Raw genomic sequence first — 24,343 nt, forward strand, 5'->3', positions numbered from 1 at the left:
CATTTGAAGGATTGTATTTAGGGGAGAATGGGATGGGACGCAGTAAGGGGTTGCAATGGTGAGAGGGCAGCACGGGGGTAGTTCTAGAGGTGGGAGGGGGTAATGAGAAGTGTAGAGTGGCGGAGGTCAGAGGCAGAAGGGAGTGGCCGGGTGTATCGGGTGTACCATGAGACGAGGTCAGAGGCAGAAGGGAGTGGCCGGGTGTACTGGGTGTACCATGAGACGAGGTCAGAGGCAGAAGGGAGTGGCCGGGTGTACCGGGTGTACCATGAGACGAGGTCAGAGGCAGAAGGGAGTGGACGGGTGTACTGGGTGTACCATGAGACGAGGTCAGAGGCAGAAGGGAGTGGCCGGGTGTATCGGGTGTACCATGAGACGAGGTCAGAGGCAGAAGGGAGTGGACGGGTGTACTGGGTGTACCATGAGACGAGGTCAGAGGCAGAAGGGAGTGGACGGGTGTACTGGGTGTACCGGGTGTACCATGAGACGAGGTCAGAGGCAGAAGGGAGTGGACGGGTGTATCGGGTGTACCATGAGACAAGGTCAGAGGCAGAAGGGAGTGGACGAGTGTACTGGGTGTACCATGAGACGAGGTCAGAGGCAGAAGGGAGTGGACGGGTGTACTGGGTGTACCGGGTGTACCATGAGACGAGGTCAGAGGCAGAAGGGAGTGGACGGGTGTATCGGGTGTACCATGAGACGAGGTCAGAGGCAGAAGGGAGTGGACGGGTGTACTGGGTGTACCATGAGACGAGGTCAGAGGCAGAAGGGAGTGGACGGGTGTACTGGGTGTACCGGGTGTACCATGAGACGAGGTCAGAGGCAGAAGGGAGTGGACGGGTGTATCGGGTGTACCATGAGACGAGGTCAGAGGCAGAAGGGAGTGGACGGGTGTACTGGGTGTACTGGGTGTACCATGAGACGAGGTCAGAGGTAGAAGGGAGTGGCCGGGTGTACCATGAGACGAGGTCAGAGGCAGAAGGGAGTGGACGGGTGTACCGGGTGTACCATGAGACGAGGTCAGAGGCAGAAGGGAGTGGCCGGGTGTATCGGGTGTACCATGAGACGAGGTCAGAGGCAGAAGGGAGTGGACGGGTGTACTGGGTGTACCATGAGACGAGGTCAGAGGCAGAAGGGAGTGGACGGGTGTACTAGGTATACCGGGTGTACCATGAGACGAGGTCAGAGGCAGAAGGGAGTGGCTGGGTGTACCGGGTGTACCATGAGACGAGGTCAGAGGCAGAAGGGAGTGGCCGGGTGTACTGGGTGTACCATGAGACGAGGTCAGAGGCAGAAGGGAGTGGCCGGGTGTACCGGGTGTACCATGAGACGAGGTCAGAGGCAGAAGGGAGTGGACGGGTGTACTGGGTGTACCATGAGACGAGGTCAGAGGCAGAAGGGAGTGGCGGGTGTACTGGGTGTACCATGAGACGAGGTCAGAGGCAGAAGGGAGTGGCCGGGTGTACTGAGTGTACCATGAGACGAGGTCAGAGGCAGAAGAGAGTGGCCGGGTGTACCGGGTGTACCATGAGACGAGGTCAGAGGCAGAAGGGAGTGGCCGGGTGTACCGGGTGTACCATGAGACGAGGTCAGAGGCAGAAGGGAGTGGACGAGTGTACTGGGTGTACCATGAGACGAGGTCAGAGGCAGAAGGGAGTGGCCGGGTGTACTGGGTGTACCATGAGACGAGGTCAGAGGCAGAAGGGAGTGGCCGGGTGTACCATGAGACGAGGTCAGAGGCAGAAGGGAGTGGCCGGGTGTACCGGGTGTACCATGAGACGAGGTTAGAGGCGGAAGGGAGTGGACGGGTTTACTGGGTGTACCATGAGACGAGGTCAGAGATGTATGAGGCAGATGGAGCCTGAACTGAACTCTGGAACAGATAGAGAACCAGTGAAGGGTTTTGCAGAGAGGATCGGCAGAAGAGAAGTAAGGGTAAAGGAAGGTGACTCTAGTCATAGTATGCAGGATGGATTAAAGGTGGGAGTCAGAAGTCCAATGAGGAGGGCTCAGTGGTCAAGTAGAGATATGATGAGTGAATGGACCAGGAATTTGGTCACTTACTGAGAGTAATGGGCGGACTTCAGTAATGTTATGAAGGAGGAAATGTCAAGATAAGGGACTGTATGTGAGGAATAAATCTGAGGACAGAGTCAAGGGTGACTCCAAGGCAGTGGGCATAGGGGAGGGGGGAGTGTGATGGCAGTAAGTAATGTGACATATAGAGCTGAGGGGACAGTAATTAATGTGGCACATGGGGAGATGAGAGTACAGTAATGAATGTGACCCACAGGAGCAGAGGGGACAGTAATGAATGTGACATATGAATAGTCTCAGCTCTGCCCGATACAAAGATGGCCGCGCTGAATGGGAATAGCCGTCACCATGGAAACGAGCAGCGGCGGTGGGCGGATCTCGTCTCTATGGAGATAGCACCCGTCTCCATGGTAACGGGACGCTTCTCCGCTACAAGAGGGATCGAGGCGGCCACAGACACCCGGAACTCCCGATACACACCGAGACCCCCGGGCACACACCGAGACCCCCGGGCACACTGAGACCGGAGAGACCCCAGCTCGGGACATTTCCTGAATCTGTCACCGTCACACTGAGCTCTGCCAGCCGCCATGTCAGAGCTGGACTCCGAGGAGTTCGAGGAGGAGGCAGAGACCGACCTGGGGGTGAGAGAGGAGATACAGGGGTCACTGGGGTTACTAGGGGGTGAGAGAGAGGAGATACAGGGGTCACTGGGGTTACTAGGGGGTGAGAGAGGAGATACAGGGGTCACTGGGGTTACTAGGGGGTGAGAGAGGAGATACAGGGGTCACTGGGGTTACTAGGGGTGAGAGAGGAGATACAGGGTCACTGGGGTTACTAGGGGGTGAGAGAGGAGATACAGGGGTCACTGGGGTTACTAGGGGGTGAGAGAGGAGATACAGGGGTCACTGGGGTTACTAGGGGGTGAGAGAGGAGATACAGGGGTCACTGGGGTTACTAGGGGTGAGAGAGGAGATACAGGGGTCACTGGGGTTACTAGGGGTGAGAGAGGAGATACAGGGTCACTGGGGTTACTAGGGGTGAGAGAGGAGATACAGGGGTCACTGGGGTTACTAGGGGATGAGAGAGGAGATACAGGGGTCACTGGGGTTACTACGGGGTGAGAGAGGAGATACAGGGGTCACTGGGGTTACTAGGGGGTGAGAGAGGAGATACAGGTGTCACTGGGGTTACTAGGGGTGAGAGAGGAGATACAGGGTCACTGGGGTTACTAGGGGTGAGAGAGGAGATACAGGGTCACTGGGGTTACTAGGGGTGAGAGAGGAGATACAGGGTCACTGGGGTTACTAGGGGTGAGAGAGGAGATACAGGTGTCACTGGGGTTACTAGGGGTGAGAGAGGAGATACAGGGTCACTGGGGTTACTAGGGGTGAGAGAGGAGATACAGGGGTCACTGGGGTTACTAGGGGGTGAGAAAGGAGATACAGGGGTCACTGGGGTTACTAGGGGTGAGAGAGGAGATACAGGGGTCACTGCAGTTACTAGGGGTGAGAGAGGAGATAAAGGTGTCACTGGGGTTACTAGGGGGTGAGAGAGGAGATACAGGGGGTCACTGGGGTTACTAGGGGTGAGAGAGGAGATACAGGGGTCACTGGGGTTACTAGGGGTGAGAGGAGATACAGGGGTCACTGGGGTTACTAGGGGTGAGAGAGGAGATACAAGGGTCACTGGGGTTACTAGGGGTGAGAGAGGAGATACTGGGGTTACTAGGGGTGATAGAGGAGATACAGGGGTCACTGGGGTTACTAGGGGTGAGAGAGGAGATACAGGGGTCACTGGGGTTACTAAGGGGTGAGAGAGGAGATACAGGGGTCACTGGCGTTACTAGGGGATGAGAGAGGAGATACAGGGGTCACTGGGGTTACAAGGGGGTGAGAGAGGAGATACAGGGGGTCACTGGGGTTACTAGGGGTGATAGAGGAGATACAGGGGTCACTGGGGTTACTAGGGGGTGATAGAGGAGATACAGGGGTCACTGGGGTTACTAGGGGGTGAGAGGAGATACAGGGGGTCACTGGGGTTACTAGGGGTGATAGAGGAGATACAGGGGTCACTGGGGTTACTAGGGGGTGATAGAGGAGATACAGGGGTCACTGGGGTTACTAGGGGGTGATAGAGGAGATACAGGGGTCACTGGGGTTACTAGGGGGTGAGAGAGGAGATACAGGGGTCACTGGGGTTACTAGGGGATGAGAGAGGAGATACAGGGGGTCACTGGGGTTACTAGGGGGTGATAGAGGAGATACAGGGGTCACTGGGGTTACTAGGGGGTGAGAGAGGAGATACAGGGGTCACTGGGGTTACTAGGGGATGAGAGAGGAGATAAAGGTGTCACTGGGGTTACTAGGGGGTGAGAGAGGAGATACTGGGGTTACTAGGGGGTGAGAGAGGAGATACAGGGGGTCACTGGGGTTACTAGGGGGTGAGAGAGGAGATACAGGGGTCACTGGCGTTACTAGGGGGTGAGAGAGGAAATACAGGGGTCACTGGGGTTACTAGGGGGTGAGAGAGGAAATACAGGGGTCACTGGCGTTACTAGGGGTGATAGAGGAGATACATGGTCACTGGGGTTACTAGGGGGTGAGAGAGGAGATACAGGGGTCACTGGGGTTACTAGGGGGTGAGAGAGGAAATACAGGGGTCACTGGGGTTACTAGGGGGTGAGAGAGGAAATACAGGGGTCACTGGGGTTACTAGGGGGTGAGAGAGGAGATACAGGGGTCACTGGCGTTACTAGGGGGTGAGAGAGGAAATACAGGGGTCACTGGCGTTACTAGGGGTGATAGAGGAGATACATGGTCACTGGCGTTACTAGGGGGTGAGAGAGGAGATACAGGGGTCACTGGGGTTACTAGGGGTGATAGAGGAGATACATGGTCACTGGGGTTACTAGGGGGTGAGAGAGGAAATACAGGGGTCACTGGGGTTACTAGGGGTGATAGAGGAGATACAGGGGTCACTGGGGTTACTAGGGGGTGATAGAGGAGATACATGGTCACTGGGGTTACTAGGGGTGAGAGAGGAGATACAGGGGTCACTGGGGTTACTAGGGGTGATAGAGGAGATACAGGGGTCACTGGGGTTACTAGGGGTGATAGAGGAGATACATGGTCACTGGGGTTACTAGGGGTGAGAGAGGAGATACAGGGGTCACTGGGGTTACTAGGGGTGATAGAGGAGATACAGGGGTCACTGGCGTTACTAGGGGGTGAGAGAGGAGATACAGGGGTCACTGGGGTTACTAGGGGTAAGAGGAGATACAGGGGGTCACTGGGGTTACTAGGGGGTGAGAGAGGAGATACAGGGGTTACTGGGGTCACTAGGGGTAAGAGGAGATACAGGGGGTCACTGGGGTTACTAGGTGTGGGCACATAGCGGCACGGTGTAGGCACATAGTGGTGTAATAGTTGTACATTCCAGGAATTCATCACTTCCTCTCTCATCCCATACAGGAGTATGAAGGTGAGAGGAATGAAGCTGGAGAAAGAGACGGACAAGGCAAAGCACGGCTCCCCAATGGAGACACGTATGAAGGAATGTATGAGAGAGGGAAGAGACACAGCAAGGTAATGGTATATGCCCTGTGCTCCTCACACACATAGGTATATTCCTGTGTTATAGTCACGTGTGATCCTCCTACATACATCAATGCCAAATATGTGCTTCACGGCCTCACGCAACATCCTATGTGCTAATTCTTCATGTGAGGGTAAGAAGAGGAGATGAGGCTGGGGATGGGCCCAGGGTAACATACAGTCTGCAGAACAGTTTGACATGATGTTGGTCGGATGGGAAAGGAGATTAGTAAGAGACAGAGGCCTGATTCATTAACGGATGGATCTGTTGCGGAAATAACAAAACAATAATGAAAAAAAACTGTCTGCGCGAAATAGAATGTCTGCCACTGATTAAACCAAAACAGAACCCATCTAGTTCCCAAAAACATATACAACAGTAACGGTATAATCTGCGGCGCTAAACTTTTACTCGTAAAGATATTCAAATATATGTATCATCTAAAATATAATTCAAAATGTTTATCGATCCATAGAATAAATTATTCCGGACATCACTTAAAAAAGGTCACTTAAATTTGTCATCCAAGTCTCCGATTCTTGTCCATAAATATCGGGCTTATATCGGTACTATGAAGTATGAAATCCTATTTGTAATGGTATCCTCAAACAAAAAGAAATATATATCAGAAAAATACCTCCCCTTATTCAACACACCTGGTGATAAACAATCACATTGATGTTCAAAAAACTCATGAAATCAAGGGAGCCCATCCAGGTGATTTCACAGTGAATCATGCAGGGAAAGAGTGATTTGTGTCAACAAACTGATATTAGCATAATAATACATAAATAGTAATGTAGATCACAATACACTCTTATCCTAGTAAGGACATGCGAAGTGTCTTCTCGAGCTGTTAAAAACAAGGAAAGATAACACAATTATCATGCTTAGGTTATTTATTATACACACACACACACACACACACACACACACACACACATACATACACACACACACACACACGTTTTTATTGCATCGTGAGGACCCATGTCTAGAACATGACGTATAGGGACTCCCCTTTCCTAATGCCCTGGCTACAGAACAATCATAGGGGTAGGTGTATTAGTGGTTTGTCACCAGAGTTACCACATGAGATTTACACTTTGACTTTGCATAAAGTCCTGACTGCTGGATGGGGAACGTGTCATGTATGTTCACTGTCTGAGGACATTCACATTCCCACATACATAAATGAATAAATAATAACAATGGTAGGGAAAGTTTCGTGTACCGTGGCCGTCTGAGGACATCCGCATGCCGCTTACACCGACACTTAGCCATGGAGGTTACAGTCCTGTTCAACCCCTGGGCATCGTTTCAACAAGTTTGATCCCACTTTAAAGCTGTTATACGGTTCTTTATGTAGAACTTCACCCCCGACCAGTTCCGATCTGTCAGTATGGATGGTTCAGTCATGAGGCACACAACACAGTCTTGTTTCTCCACAGCCTGGACCTCCTCTCTGTCCCAGGATTTCCTCCGCACTTCTTTACAACCTGAAAGGAGGTAGAGTGGTCCATTATGCCTCTGCAAAATACAGAGAAGGCAAAGTTCTTCTCCCTAGCTACACCTACCCGTGGAAGCCATGGCTGGGCACTGGTCCCATCTTTCCAGGTCCATACACAGCCTCTGTGAATACATAGGTCTCATCTCTGGGTACCTGCACTCTGCTGCGCTGGTGGGCAACGGGGCATCACCGCTGGTGTCTGAACCGCTCTCCTCCGAAGTGTCAGGGGCAAACTTATCTCCACTGCTCTCCGGGCTATAGTAGGAGCTACTGGTGGTCTCTGTCATGCTTCACTGTCCCCGCTTTACCTTCAGCAGCAGACGGATGCGACTGTGTCTTTACCTGTTTGGTGTATAAAGCACCGGCAGGCTTTCTCCTCCTGCTCCTGATATACATTTGGACGTATACTGACATCTGGCGGTGGGATGCTCGCACACTCTCCCCTCCACATTGAGCACACGCACACTTTCGTTCTGACAAATGTGACTCGCAGGGGACATGCCAGATTTTTATGCTGAGAATATCAGCAGGGTTCCCTGCATTGATTAGCCTTAGGAAGCTTTGTGGGGACCTCTGTTTTTGTCCCCACTATGACTCGGGTCCCCACAGTGTTGGTGTGGAAACAGGTCAATGTCCCCACAAGCATGTGAATGCAAACACACACACACACACACACACACACACATTTGTGTTATTCCTGACTGGGGGGGTTGATTTGATTAAAACCAAACAATTATTAGGACCATTATGGTCGAAACCTGTGGGATGGATAACTAGGTATGGGGTAAATGGAATGTTGGAAAGCAATGCTTTAGGATAACTACAATGGGCCTACCAACAACAACAAAAATATCTCTTTCTTTGTGAAAAATACTTATATTCCACGACAGCCTTCACATGGGCTTCCTCATCCTCCCTCGCCGCTGTGCCTGCAGCCTCCTGCTCCTCCTCCGGCTCACCCCCCTCCGGATCCTCCATGGCCGGCTCCTCATCCTCCTCCAGCTCCTCCCTGGCCGCTCCTCTGGTTCCTCCATGGCCGGCTCTTTCTGCTCGACAGGATACTCCCTGGCCTCTTGTTGGAGACGGCTCTGACGGCCTGTTCTCCCTGTTTCACAGTTACCTACATGTAGCCATATAATAATGTCAGCTGACATTGTGAAACATGCGTTTAGCGACAGACATAATTGAGTGTCTTTAAATAAAAAAAATGAAAATGTAGAGACACACACCACTTTCAGATGGCCTGTAACAAATCTTGGATTTGGCTTCGATGACAACGGGATGTTGAACTGACATTTTTTGTTTATAAAAATAAGTACTACGTCAATATTTTAGTTTTCCTGATCAATATTTATATATTCTAAATAGTGACAGATTAGGGAGACATGTTACAGGAGGCATTTGGGTAAGGGCTGGTAATATTGAAAAATAAGGTTGGCACAAATTTGAGCGTTGGCCCCCTATCAGTGTTATCTTACAATGTATGGGAAGTAATTTCAGCATGTTGTCTTAGTGGTTAGCGCTTCTGCCTCAGAGCACTGGGGTCTTGAGTTTGAATCCCAAACAGGCCCTTTACAAAAGAAACTTGTGACATGGCCAATAGCATGTTACATTGGAGTGGTAGTTACATAGGGCATGTCCCTGAAAAACTTTGAAACTAATGTAAATTGTTAAAAAAAAAGCAAGTATTTGGATTACAGTATTTTAGGCAATTAATAGAGAACTCGGGTCTCAAAATCTCATCACTTAACTCCACCAAAAGCTGTGGCCGGCGCAGGTCGCTCCAGCGTGGCGGTTAAACCGGCGCCATATAAAACTACTCTCTGGTATTCCCGCAGCTTCATCTTGTTAGAGATGTAACGGCCTGCGGGCATACTGTCCATGGCCTCTGCCAGCACCCACAGCTCACGCCTGGCGAATGTGCTGGCTCTCATTTTGGAAATGCTATATGCTATACTTTCCAATACTCTGCTCTATGATTGGTTCACAGAGCATGTGTGGACGAGCTCACGTCATTCGCGGATCTTTTCCATACTTGTCTGCAAAATGTCGAGTTGTCAATTGTTCCTCAGGTCCTAGCAACAGGGGGAAGTGATGGATCTATGCAAAGTGTATACCATCATTCACAATTACAGGAATCTGATAAAACGTGATTAGAGGCACCAGATTTATAATTGTGGTCGTTTTTGTCCTAGCTGAGCTTTAAATGTCAGTGTATAAATAAAGTGTGAATTTTTTGAGCCATAACAATTTCCTACACATATTTTAAACCTTTACTTTGTGACATGACTTTGCTAAGGTTTGAAGTGACACATTTCATTGTGCATTACTTAGCTTCAGTAATCTGGGCCTCTAGGTCCCAGCATGGCCATGCAGACATTGAGTATTCTAGGCCTTGTAGTACTAGTGCTACTTTGGTGCAACCTGTCGATACTGGGACCTAGATTGGTCCAGTTAACTTTTACTTACATGTAATATTGTTATCCCCTACAACTATTAATCCCGAATGTTTAAAAAATGTACTTGGAGTAAACGCGATTCATTACACAGCCCAACAGTACCTAATGACAACGCTCTGTACGGCGACAGTAATATTAGTACAGTTAAGGGGGCAATTATGTAATTGCTTAAGGCTACATTATGTAAGCCTTACTAATAAACATTGCACAGACGGCGCCTCTTTTAACTGTCCCCTTAACTGTACAAATATTAATGTCGGTTGTATGTTTGTTTCCATCTGAACAGTAGGGTTATGAGTTTGAATCCTGAGTCACGCCTGTATCTGTGTACACTTTGTATATCCCCATGTTACTGTGGGTTTAATCTAATGTGTCACTTATAGACGAGTACACTATTATATGTTTTGGTGCTGGCTTTGTTTATACTGAGTATTGTATTATGTATGCATATTTATGATTGCAAATTATTAGCTGTTGAATTCGCATCCACATTTATACAAAATTACAGATGACACATTTATCATGTCGGAGAACAAGATAAGGTGTGTGTGATTATTTATTGTTTATACTTAAACCTTCATGTTGCCAGTAGGGCCTGTTTTGTGTTGTATGTTTTTTAGGAGCACTATTAGCTAGCACCTATAGGACTTTCAGACATGGTGCTTGTCATTCAAGTCTATATAATGTATGTAATTTCGATCTGCACGTTGCCTTAATGGTTAGCCATTCCACCTGCGCCAGTGAAATTATGAGTTCAATTCCTGGCACATGTTGGGGAATATCTCTAAATTAAATTTTTGAAATTTGTGTGGAGCTACAACAGAGACAAGCAGCTGATCAAAATAAAGTTAATCCAAACAAATAGAAAATATCAGTCACAGAAAAAATCTGCAGAAGGCAAAACTTGACAAACAAATTTCAACTATTATTATATTATACATCAATGAATTTACATTGCAATTTTTAAAAACTGTGCATCTACCATGAATTTAGGGGTTAAATATTTAATTGTATGATTATTGACATTACTAAAATAAAAAAATAAAAAAAAAGTTTGTTATGAGAGAAGTGTATGCAGGTGTATGTTGTGCATAATTATTTGTGATTATGGGTATTTAAAGCAAACCTTAGTTTTACAACTGTTTAGTTGTTGCTTATTCGGCGTTGCTGGTGTGTGCAATTGTTAATTTTCTCAGTAACACTTTAGCTTGCCACTAGCACCTGACTTGTAGGCAATGGTGTATTGTTGAGCTTGTCGTTGTAGTCTATATAATGCATATATTTTTTCCATCTAAACGTTGCCTTAGTGGTTAGACAATCCACCTTCCAAAGTGGAGTCATGAGTTTGAATCCTGAGCCACAGCCTTATCTCTGTGGAGTTTAAATATCCTTCCCATGTTTGTGTGGGTTTCATTCTATTTGTCGCTTATGGAAGAGTACGCATAGTGATCTCATTTTATTTACAAATGGAACTGTAATGGCTTTTATTTATACTAGTGTATTTTTAGTTGTAACAAAAAACTATTAGATATTGCACATCAACCACTTCAGTTTGCAATTTATTAAAAATGTGTATCCATGTTTTTTTTTTTTATAAAATAGTACATTGTATAATGTATGACATTAATATTAAAAAAAAAAAAAAAAATATTATGAGTGAAGTGTATTAAGATGTATGTTGTGTATATTTAGTTGTGAGTAGGGGTATTTTAAACAAACAATGGGTTTTCAACAGTTTAGTGTTGTTATTCATCACTGCCGCTATAGCTTTTTTGGACTTAAACATGACCCAGAGCATCCTTAAGTGTTAAACATGAATTTAAGATAAACGCTAAGCATTTCTTCTTATCTATCGAACGGATCTAGAGGTATACGCCTACTCTTAAGCCCCTACGATCTCCGCCTACAATCTCCGCCTATTCCCAGCCCTTTCCTAGCTCTTTACTCTTAAGAGGTTGGAGAGATTATCAAACGAAGTTAAGAAGGACTTTGATCTTAACCTAAGAAAAACATAACTTACGTGATGGATTTTCATTCTTATCTCCCTCTTCTGGGCATGCGCAGAGTGTATTTTTGTATTATCTGTACAAAATCGGCAGATAAGAACATTAATGAATCAGGCCCAGAGACCTTTTATATTGCTTCATTTTTTGTCATTATTTTTATTGATATTTATTTTTTCTGCCCTAAAGTGGCCAGCCCCTCATGTAGGGAGTCCAGCTGGTGCCGTCACTGTAACCTCACCAGATTTCCACAGTAACTCCAATGGTGGATCTGCACTCTTCAAACTGTTTCAGTGTTTGGCTGCCTTAGCTGTCAGTCACAGCCTGGCTCTGGTGGTGCTAGGGTGATAAAACATGCCTCATGGAACAGTCATGACACAGCGGTCAGATATTGTGGGTTGTAGCAGGATATAGACATCTGTTCTGCTGTCCTGTATGCGTTCATTAAATATCAATTCCTGTTCTAAGCTGTTTCTTACTCTGCAATCACAAATCTTCTATGTACTATAAAACATCACCCAACCACTGTCCAATCAGTCTGTCCTCTACAGAAATATTCACCATCAATGATGCTATGGATTCCATAGGGTATACGGGCGATGGCTAGACATTCATTTGGTCAGCATTCAGAAAGTCGACAACATTCGGTAGACAATTCAAATGTAGATAGTATTATATGGTTAGCAGGGGCGCACAGGGGATTTTTCAGGGGGGGGTTTTCCCCTCCACCCCCGAAAAAAACAAAAACCTCCGTTTCAGCTGCACTGTACTATACAGCAGCCGCAGCGCTGTCAAAGAAGCGTCCGCGGCGGTGCTGTATACAATACACCGCAGCGGACGCTTCTTTAATAGTACAGTACAGTACAGTGCCGTATGTAAGAGCACTTTTTTAGCGGGGGTGGGGGTTTCTGGAGACCCAGAAACCCCCAGCGTGCGCCACTGGTTAGGGATATCATTGTCGATCTAATAATGTTGTCAATTTTATTATTGTCAACTTTACAACCCTGTCTGTATTATGGTGCCGACCATATAAATGTCAGTCATGTAACTGTAGAACATATGTATTACAGCTTTCCATAGAGGGACCTCAGAGTAACCAGCATATTGTTCTGTAGCCAAAGACGCTAAATGTCAGAATAACTTCTACTAAATGTGATATAATATTGCTATTTGGTGTTGACAGGGGACGTACCGATTCAAGAATGGCGCCCGCTACATTGGAGAATATTACCAGAACCTGAAACACGGGGTCGGGACCTTTATGTATCCAGATGGATCTAAGTATGAAGGTAACAGCAGAAGATACTGGGATGTTTGCAGCCTCCTCAGAAAGCTTGGTGCTCCCGGCCACACAGGTGCATTTTTCCTAATGTCTGTTCCTTGTCCCGTTTCTCCCTTAAGGTGACTGGGTCGATGACCAGCGTCAAGGCCAGGGAGTTTACACATACGCCAATGGCGACACCTACAGCGGAGACTGGTTCACTCACCAAAGGTATGTAAAGCCATTAAAGAAACTCTCTTTTCAGACTATTGCTCCACATCAGGGGTACCAGGGGTGTTTTTGTTACAGCAGAGAAACAAGTAACTTTGAGATGCTCAGAGCTTGATTCGGACATGGCTGCGTGCGCACACCCTTACTGTTAATAGACTGCGAGAAATGGCCCCTTCTCTGCCCCTTCTCTCCAAAAATCGTAGGCAGTAGTAAATGTCCTTTGCGTTTGAAGATGCAGTGGACAGGGCTGAGTTCACGGACCGATTCCGGGCATGCATAGAGTAAAATTGCGTATGATACGCCCAATATCAGCAGATATATTGCTATATTGGGATAAGCTCACCTGCCAACGTCAAGGCATCTCCTGTAGGTGAGTCCCTAGCCTATTAAACAAATGTATTTTCATGATGTTTCAATTAAAACAATCCCTGAATCTCCATCTTCTACAGCATACAGAACCTGGAAGGAGTGATCCAGCGCCCAAAAAACATACTAGAAATTGTTTATTTTAGAGCACCGGGCAACATTTTCTTTTGTTCTCACAGACACTGTGGCCTCAGATGTCCTGGCTGCACTTGTTCAAATGATTTTATCCACTTGTACACATTTCGTTAATTTAAAAAAGCGCCCATTCTCCTTTTTCACTGATTACTATGTGGCTGTGTGGGTCTGGTCATTGTTCCTGGTAGATGAACGGTTTCCTTATGCATGATGGTCGACCCGTTTTCTGTAATCCTGCAGGCATGGACAAGGCGTGTACACGTACACTGACACGGGATCCAAGTACATCGGCACATGGGTGAACGGTAAACAAGATGGAGCCGGAGAACTCGTCCATTCCAATCACCGATACCAGGGACGTTTCTCTAATAACACGGTGAGTACAAACAGGGGTGGATTGGGAACTTAAAGTGGCCCTGGAAAAAATTCTTGAAGTGGCCTCATGTGGGCGGGACCAAATCAACTGTAGTTGAGGCCAACACAAAAGTAGGTGGGATTTAGAACTTCTGGAATTTGGTTGTAGTAACATTTAGGACAACCTGGATGTGACGACTTAATACACAGTGGGTCATCTCTAAGGCAATTTAGGGCAAAGCTGCCAGTCCTGTGCTATAAAAAGACATGAATCCTTTTGGATGATTTGTGACTGGTTTATGCCTCTGTGCTCAAACTTGTTTAGTTGCTACTAGCACATCCTTCCAATATTCCCTTCATAGAAACATATCTGACTTTGTGTAATAGGTGTAACTATTACAAAACATGTAGGCACAATCATATTTGATCAGTCTGCCAGAGCAGCATATGAGCACCTCACCGCACTGTAACATCTTTCCCTGATATCCTGAGATGCAAACTACCACTCAAATTTCTCTCTATATAAATATGTGTACTGTGTGTTTCAAAAAAAGTTTTGCAATCATCTGCAAAACAACACTTCTTTTGTTACAATTGTGTATGAGCCCTAAATGTGCCCTGTGATTGGGGGTGGTTTGAATTAATAACAGTGCAGGGAGGGTTGGTAGACAATGGTATAAGTGAAGGGATAGCTATTCCAAGATTTTGCTGGTGATATAATAAGTGCAAAGGAGGAAGGATTAATGATATTGTCAGTGCATTGGGGCTGGCCATATGTTCAACAAAGTGATCTGAGAACGGGACCAGTGCAAGGTAGGAGGAGGCAATGGAATCAATGCAAGAACCACTAAACTATCACCAGAGCTGGAATAAGGCTCTGGGGGGCCCAGGGCACTTAAAACAGGGGGTTATCATTTTAGATACATTTTAGACAAATACACAGGCAAAATTGTGGGCACTACTGTTAGTTGCAAGCAGCTCTGCCTTCACAAGCAGTACAGTGTGAAGCGGGACAGGAGCGCACGCAGGATTGTCAGGAAACCACCTGACCCCCCAAAAAAAAAAAAACACGAGCGAGAGCTGCTGCGCATGCCGATATGGTGGCCACTTAGTTAGCGCAGGGGAGTGTTTCTGGAGACTCAGAAACCCCCCCTGTCCTTGTAGTCAGACAACACAGTCACCCAAATTCGGGACTGCCCCACCAGATTTAAGACAGTTGGCAGACTGTCTTGCTCTTTCCTACCTGTTCTTGTCACTTTCACCACCTGTGGCTGCTGGTTTCTTTAGATTAGCTGCTGCTTGTCTGGATCCTGGAATGTTGGAGGCCCTATTTGGGAAAAAAATGGGTACATGAAACTTAGAAAACTCCAACCAGCCTCAGCATTAAATTAGTAGCACCCACATTTAATAATTAGGCCTCCAGCCTCCCTCCAGTCCCAACATTAAAATAATAGTACTCACATTTGATAAATAGATTTCCCTCCAACCAGCCCGGACATTAAATTAACAGTATTCCCATTTAATAAATAAACCTATTTCGCTCCCTCCAAATAGCCCCAGCAATAAATTAATAGCATTTACGTTTAATATAACCATTTCCCACAACCATCCCCGGCACTAAATAATATTCACATTTAATAAATAGCCCTCCTCCCTAAACTCAGCCCAACATTCAATTAATAGCTCCCTACTACCCCAGCATTAAATTCAGCCTATCCAGTCACTAGGAACCAGTGACATCACTGAGAATTCAGCCTATCCAGTCACTAGGAACCAGTGACATCACTGAGAATGCAGCCTATCCAGTCACTAGGAACCAGTGACATCACTGAGAGTGCAGCCTATCCAGTCACTAGGAGACAGTAACATCACTGAGAATGCAGCCTATCCATTCACTAGGAACCAGTGACATCACTGAGAGTGCGGCCTATCCAGTCACTAGGAACCAGTGACATCACTGAGAGTGCGGCCTATCCATTCACTAGGAACCAGTGACATCACTGAGAATGCGGCCTATCCAGTCACTAGGAACCAGGCCTCAGTGATGTCGCTGGTTCCCCAGGCCTCAGTGATGTCGCTGGTTCTCCAGGCCTCAGTGATGTCGCTGGTTCCCCAGGCCGCGGTGATGTTGCCGGTTCCCCAGGCCTCGGTGATGTCGCCGGTTCCCCAGGCTTCGGTGATGTCGCTGGTTCCCCAGGCCTCGGTGATGTCGCTGGTTCCCCAGGCCTCGGTGATGTCGCTGGTTCCCCAGGCCTCGGTGATGTCGCTGATTCCCCAGGCCTCGGTGATGTCGCTGGTTCTCCAGGCCTCGGTGATGTCACTGGTTCTCCAGGCCTCAGTGATGTCGCTGGTTCCCCAGGCCTCAGTGATGTCGCTGGTTCCCCAGGCCTCAGTGATGTCGCTGGTTCCCCAGGCCTCAGTGATGTCGCTGGTTCCCCAGGCCTCGGTGATGTCGCTGATTCCCCAGGCCTCGGTGATGTCGCTGGTTCTCCAGGCCTCGGTGATGTTGCTGGTTCTCCAGGCCTCAGTGATGTCGCTGGTTCCCCAGGCCTCAGTGATGTCGCTGGTTCCCCAGGCCTCGGTGATGTCGCTGATTCCCCAGGCCTCAGTGATGTCGCTGGTTCTCCAGGCCTCGGTGATGTCGCTGGTTCTCCAGGCCTCAGTGATGTCGCTGGTTCTCCAGGCCTCAGTGATGTCGCTGGTTCCCCAGGCCTCGGTGGAAAAATTGAAATAATTGTATCTGCAAATTATTGTCATCTCATTTTATTACTAACACCTATAGATTATACTGAGGCTGGGGCTAATCTGAAGTATTGTTTATTTGTATAACACACCATTTTACGCAGTTCACATAAATCCATGCCCCATTGTAGCTAACACCTTGTATCTTACCATGCCATCACCAAAGGATCTTTTGGTAGGATGCAGGTGTAAGTGGGCCCCACAATATGTTTGATACAGGGAAAACATAGGTAACGTGTTTATTACCTAACTGTGGCCTTTGTATATAAAATAAAATACATTATTTGGACTTCACACATAAACTGTTGGGCTGTGCATGCTGCTGTCTTCACTGAATCAGGGCAAACTCACCACCAACATATCCATATATAATGATTTACTGACAAATAGAGAGTTGGCAATATTATAAGGGAGATACATACATCTCTTACAGGAAGTGGAGTGGTAAGTTGCTGGTGTAAGAGGTGGTCACAGATATGCCCTGGATGTAACAGCTGAGACACAAACATTGCCAAAGCCAAAACCTCTAAATGTCACACTAACGGCTCTGTACATGTAACTATTGTGTCGCATTTCTATAATATACGCTGCCTGTTCTTCTCCTGTGCTGCCCACGGTCTCTGAACCTTTCTCCTTCTTCCCCATAGATGCTCGGTCCAGGGAAATACGTGTTTGACAGTGGCTGTGAGCAGCATGGAGCTTACATACAGACAGAGCAGGTAACTGAGGATGAGATTGTATATCAGTGGCCGGGCAGGTCAAAGTAGAAAGTAGAGCAATATAAGGCAGCTGTGATAAATATGTTGCACCTATTGTATAATATGTTATGTCTCTTATTGACAGATATTATCTCCAACTTTTATAAATGTCACCTAAAATCCATTAGGAGAGAGGGTTATGGTGCAGATGACAGAAGCAGTGTTGTAGAAACTGTACAAATTGTACAAAGTAACCAGTGACCAATGTGCTAATTTACCTCATAATTGATTTGTGCAGTTGGTTAGTCCCAAGAAAAGCAGTCGGGGCAGATTAGGTGCTCGCTCCATCCCAACCTTCGAAGATAACCCAGTTATTGAGGGCTTTGTTCTAACTAAGACTGGTCCATCACAGGTCCTGGCTGCATTGGTGTGCTGTGTCAGTGCATGTCCCAGATGCATGATGGGTAATGGTGTGCTATGTCAGTGCATGTCCCAGATGCATGATGGGTAATGGTGTGCTATGTCAGTGCATGTCCCAGATGCATGATGGGTAATGGTGTGCTATGTCAGTGCATGTCCCAGATGCATGATGGGTAATGGTGTGCTGTGTCAGTGCATGTCCCAGATGCATGATGGGTAATGGCGTGCTGTGTCAGTGCATGTCCCAGATGCATGATGGGTAATGGTGTGCTGTGTCAGTGCATGTCCCAGATGCATGATGGGTAATGGTGTGCTGTGTCAGTGCATGTCCCAGATGCATGATGGGTAATGGTGTGCTGTGTCAGTGCATGTCCCAGATGCATGATGGGTAATGGTGTGCTATGTCAGTGCATGTCCCAGATGCATGATGGGTAATGGTGTGCTATGTCAGTGCATGTCCCAGATGCATGATGGGTAATGGTGTGCTATGTCAGTGCATGTCCCAGGAACATGATGGGTAATGGTGTATGGAGTGCTGTGTCAGTGTATAACCCAGTATGTGTGATAGGTAATAGAGTGCAGTGTCAGCTCATGCCCCTGGATGGGTGATAGGTAATATAACACCACCATATGTCAGTGCTTGTCCCAGATGCATGATGGGTAGTAGAATCCTGTGTTAGTGCACACCCTAGTATGTGTGATAGGTATTAGAGTACTATGTCAGTGTATACCCAGAATCATGATAGGCAACATCCTAATCTATCAGCAGAAGTGATTACAGAGCATAGGACTGCCACTAGTCTATTATCAGTAATGGCTAACAGACAGAGGACTAGGACTAGTCTATTACCAGTTTGGGTTACAGAGCAGAGGACTGACACTAGTCTATCACCAGAACTGGTTACAGAGCGGAGGACTGGGACTAGTCTATCACCACTACTGGTTACAGGGCAGAGGACTAGGACTAGTCTATTACCACTACTGGTTAACAGACATAGGACTAGGACTAGTCTATTACCAGTACTGGTTACAGGGCAGAGGACTAGGACTAGTCTATTACCAGTACTGGTTACAGGGCAGAGGACTAGGACTAGTCTATCACCAGTACTGGTTACAGGGCAGAGGACTAGGACTAGTCTATTACCAGTACTGGTTGCAGGGCAGAGGACTAGGACTAGTCTATCACCAGTACTGGTTACAGGGCAGAGGACTAGGACTAGTCTATCACCACTACTGGTTACAGGGCAGAGGACTAGGACTAGTCTATTACCAGTACTGGTTAACAGACATAGGACTAGGACTAGTCTATTACCAGTACTGGTTACAGGGCAGAGGACTAGGACTAGTCTATTACCACTACTGGTTAACAGACATAGGACTAGGACTAGTCTATTACCACTACTGGTTAACAGACATAGGACTAGGACTAGTCTATTACCAGTACTGGTTACAGGGCAGAGGACTAGGACTAGTCTATTACCACTACTGGTTAACAAACATAGGACTAGGACTAGTCTATTACCAGTACTGGTTACAGGGCAGAGGACTAGGACTAGTCTATTACCAGTACTGGTTAACAGACATAGGACTAGGACTAGTCTATTACCAGTACTGGTTACAGGGCAGAGGACTAGGACTAGTCTATTACCACTACTGGTTAACAGACATAGGACTAGGACTAGTCTATTACCACTACTGGTTAACAGACATAGGACTAGGACTAGTCTATTACCAGTACTGGTTACAGGGCAGAGGACTAGGACTAGTCTATTACCACTACTGGTTAACAAACATAGGACTAGGACTAGTCTATTACCAGTACTGGTTACAGGGCAGAGGACTAGGACTAGTCTATTACCAGTACTGGTTACAGGGCAGAGGACTAGGACTAGTCTATTACCACTACTGGTTAACAGACATAGGACTAGGACTAGTCTATTACCAGTACTGGTTACAGGGCAGAGGACTAGGACTAGTCTATTACCACTACTGGTTAACAGACATAGGACTAGGACTAGTCTATTACCAGTACTGGTTACAGGGCAGAGGACTAGGACTAGTCTATTACCAGTACTGGTTACAGGGCAGAGGACTAGGACTAGTCTATTACCACTACTGGTTACAGGGCAGAGGACTAGGACTAGTCTATCACCACTACTGGTTACAGGGCAGAGGACTGGGACTAGTCTATCACCAGTACTGGTTACAGGGCAGAGGACTGGGACTAGTCTATCACCAGTACTGGTTACAGGGCAGAGGACTGGGACTAGTCTATCACCAGTACTGGTTACAGGGCAGAGGACTGGGACTAGTCTATCACCAGTACTGGTTACAGGGCAGAGGACTAGGACTAGTCTATCACCAGTACTGGTTACAGGGCAGAGGACTAGGACTAGTCTATCACCAGTACTGGTTACAGGGCAGAGGACTGGGACTAGTCTATCACCAGTACTGGTTACAGGGCAGAGGACTGGGACTAGTCTATCACCAGTACTGGTTACAGGGCAGAGGACTGGGACTAGTCTATCACCAGTACTGGTTACAGGGCAGAGGACTGGGACTAGTCTATCACCAGTACTGGTTACAGGGCAGAGGACTAGGACTAGTCTATCACCACTACTGGTTACAGGGCAGAGGACTGGGACTAGTCTATCACCAGTACTGGTTACAGGGCAGAGGACTGGGACTAGTCTATCACCAGTACTGGTTACAGGGCAGAGGACTAGGACTAGTCTATTACCAGTACTGGTTGCAGGGCAGAGGACTAGGACTAGTCTATTACCAGTACTGGTTACAGGGCAGAGGACTAGGACTAGTCTATCACCACTACTGGTTACAGGGCAGAGGACTAGGACTAGTCTATTACCAGTACTGGTTAACAGACATAGGACTAGGACTAGTCTATTACCAGTACTGGTTACAGGGCAGAGGACTAGGACTAGTCTATTACCACTACTGGTTAACAGACATAGGACTAGGACTAGTCTATTACCACTACTGGTTAACAGACATAGGACTAGGACTAGTCTATTACCAGTACTGGTTACAGGGCAGAGGACTAGGACTAGTCTATTACCACTACTGGTTAACAAACATAGGACTAGGACTAGTCTATTACCAGTACTGGTTACAGGGCAGAGGACTAGGACTAGTCTATTACCAGTACTGGTTACAGGGCAGAGGACTAGGACTAGTCTATTACCACTACTGGTTAACAGACATAGGACTAGGACTAGTCTATTACCAGTACTGGTTACAGGGCAGAGGACTAGGACTAGTCTATTACCACTACTGGTTAACAGACATAGGACTAGGACTAGTCTATTACCAGTACTGGTTACAGGGCAGAGGACTAGGACTAGTCTATTACCAGTACTGGTTACAGGGCAGAGGACTAGGACTAGTCTATTACCAGTACTGGTTACAGGGCAGAGGACTAGGACTAGTCTATCACCAGTACTGGTTACAGGGCAGAGGACTGGGACTAGTCTATCACCAGTACTGGTTACAGGGCAGAGGACTGGGACTAGTCTATCACCAGTACTGGTTACAGGGCAGAGGACTGGGACTAGTCTATCACCAGTACTGGTTACAGGGCAGAGGACTGGGACTAGTCTATCACCAGTACTGGTTACAGGGCAGAGGACTGGGACTAGTCTATCACCAGTACTGGTTACAGGGCAGAGGACTGGGACTAGTCTATCACCAGTACTGGTTACAGGGCAGAGGACTAGGACTAGTCTATCACCAGTACTGGTTACAGGGCAGAGGACTGGGACTAGTCTATCACCAGTACTGGTTACAGGGCAGAGGACTGGGACTAGTCTATCACCAGTACTGGTTACAGGGCAGAGGACTGGGACTAGTCTATCACCAGTACTGGTTACAGGGCAGAGGACTGGGACTAGTCTATCATAGGTATACTGTATATACAGTACTTTGGTTTCAGTGTCCCTTTCATAAAAAGACTGGCTCCTGAGTACTATTATAGTCACCTCACAAACAATATTCTGAGTTTTTCCCGTCCACCCTGTTGTAGGAGAAGGAGGAAGAGGAAGAAGAGGAACCTCTGGCCGTGCAGGTGACACGGTGGAATGCAGAGAAGATCACCTCTCTCACCCTGTGGTCACCAACAGACGTGGTGAAGCCACCAACCCCAGGTACACTATGAGCAGGTTATTCTGTCTATGGCATGAGGAAAAGATGGAAATGAATGATTGCAGTGTGTGGTTACCTGGAGCTGTGACCATATTGTCCTTTTAATGACCTTCAGGATTAACCATTTATAGAAAATCATGATAATTACCTAAATATTTCACTCTCCGCTTACCATTGTAGTGGTTGGAGAACCACCTGAGACCATAAGTTCCGAGGCTGCACCGACAGACACCGCTGCTCTGCCTACCAATGCGGAGTCTGCTGAGGCTGCACTTCCTGACCACTCACCCGAAGATGTAACAGCTGAGGCTGAACTAACACCAGGAGAACCTGACAACGCTGAGGCTGATAACACCGACCTTGTTGAGGGTGAGGAGAGGGCTGATGGATATGAAGTCGTATAACCTTACATACGCTTATCTATAGTTTCATCGTCCTATTTCATCACCTCCTATTCTGCTGCTCCTCTGATTTAAGTAAACTGTAGATCTGGGTGTAAAAGTAATGAATAGGAAGCCATTAGTGTTCTGCCTCATGAGGAGAGTGGCCTCCAGCCCTCTATTCCTGTGTAAGGTGGAGATCATTATTAATCTGATATATTCATCCTTGTACAGGGCATTATGATGACTTTTATAAACCTCAGTAATGATCCTATTGTCTCATAGATCCTGAAAGTTAAGTTGCTAAACAGAGAAAGACAAGATAACGACCTGCTGGAAACATCGTAAAATGCAGAGAAGACGTCCAACCAGATCGTAACTGAACGAGTTCCACCGACTTGGACTAAATCTCCGGCCTCTGCTCCACGTCAGCCCATCAATAAACAGTGTTTATATCCACATTGTTCAGTGCTTCATTTATAGCTGTTGTGGATAAACTTCATCTCATATTCTGCTGTACAGTGATCGGGGTCATGAGGTGACACATACCGGCTAATGGAAAAGGTAGAGAGGACATATGTGGGACTAGCTCCATCTGCTGGCCATAGATGTCACATGCAGACCAATAGAAAAGGTAGAGAGAACATGTGTGACAGGATAGACTTCTTTTGCCACCCTGTCCATGTTGCTGGGGACCGGCTGGGCTTGCTTTGCCGCCGCCCCCTCTTTATACCAAATTACGCCCCTCTAAACGCAGTAGGTGGGGTTTCTGCTGTCACCACTAGGCTCCTTTGCGTTGTCTAGAACTGCTTCCTTCTGGGTAACTCTCGCTGCTAGTGTATCCCCTTGCTGGACACCTGGGCTGGTACACTTGACCTCTTCCTTCAGATCAGGGTTGCTGTGTATGGTTAGCATGTAAAGCGTTGGTACTGGAATTCTGGGTCCCAACATCAGGACAGTCGGATAATGGATTAGATTGGTCTAATCTGTAGGTCACAGGAATTACAGCAGGTAGTCTTCAATGCAGGATCCTTAAGCAGTGATGTTTATTAGCTCAGCAAGTCCTAAAAAGGGCAGTTACACGCTAGTTTGTGGTACTAGTGATCTTTCAGAAGTACAGATGGAATAACACATTACATGTTTAAACAGTGCTCTTTTTATACAGATTCTGACAGTCATATGGGCAGGTGGTAACCCAGCCCCTGTCCCAGCTGGCACCGCATCGTCTGATATATCGTCTGATATATTGCATTTAATAATTAACATTAGGACGTAATATATCATCTTGGAGCTAACAAAATTTGAACTAACACAATGTACATTAATCTGTGATTTCCTAAAACTTGCTATCTACATTCTTCAGAGGTTACCTGGCTTTTTAGCAAGATAGGTAACGGCGCCCTTCTATGCTTTCAGGCTAAAAAGATCTATTTGTCACTCACTGATGAAAAAGGTTTAATTGGACTAATTGGGATTTCCTCTAGAAAAGTTACAAAACCAAATCATAACATACTGTCTCAGAATCAATACGTTTCCATACAAAATACATACCAATACAAAAATCGGAACATTTGCAATAATATAAAATGGTGCATTGCACTATTAATTGAAATAAATGTATACAATAATTTATTTATAAGTGATCCAGCCACAATGTGTGACTAGCTCCATCTGCTGGTCATAGATGTTACATACACACAATACATTAGAACATAAGTATGCAGATTATGAGCCATGGGGGCAAGTGGGGGAAATGTGGTTATCTGATGGGCAGTACATTACTTTAGAAAGCGAAACAGGTTTAGCAACATTTTAGTAGAAAAATGTGTGGCTTTCCAGCTGTAATGGAACTACAAATCCCAGCAAGTCCTTAATAGTTCCCCAAAAGCTGCAAAGCCCCATGATGCACAGGCCCATTGCAAGAACAAGCTCAGAAGTATTTTTAAGATTGTTTAACAGAGTGTAATGCAGACTGACAGTTGTGGAACTAGC

The 24,343-nt window shown here is 46.8% G+C and overlaps 1 protein-coding gene across 1 annotated transcript; it reads left to right on the plus strand.

Moving 5' to 3' along the window:
* The first annotated feature begins 2,413 nt into the window (after positions 1 to 2,413).
* RSPH1 (radial spoke head component 1) lies at positions 2,414 to 22,810 on the plus strand. The gene is made up of 9 exons (XM_075197875.1): positions 2,414 to 2,681; positions 5,511 to 5,624; positions 12,790 to 12,895; positions 13,008 to 13,098; positions 13,840 to 13,975; positions 17,343 to 17,414; positions 21,853 to 21,973; positions 22,152 to 22,340; positions 22,637 to 22,810. The coding sequence occupies exons 1-9, from the start codon at positions 2,628 to 2,630 to the stop codon at positions 22,648 to 22,650; spliced, it is 897 nt and encodes a 298-aa protein (XP_075053976.1). The 5' UTR covers positions 2,414 to 2,627; the 3' UTR covers positions 22,651 to 22,810.
* The last annotated feature ends 1,533 nt before the right edge of the window (positions 22,811 to 24,343 follow it).

This window comes from Mixophyes fleayi, chromosome 2 (genome assembly GCF_038048845.1).
Source record: "Mixophyes fleayi isolate aMixFle1 chromosome 2, aMixFle1.hap1, whole genome shotgun sequence".
Classification (NCBI taxonomy): Eukaryota; Metazoa; Chordata; class Amphibia; order Anura; family Limnodynastidae; genus Mixophyes; species Mixophyes fleayi.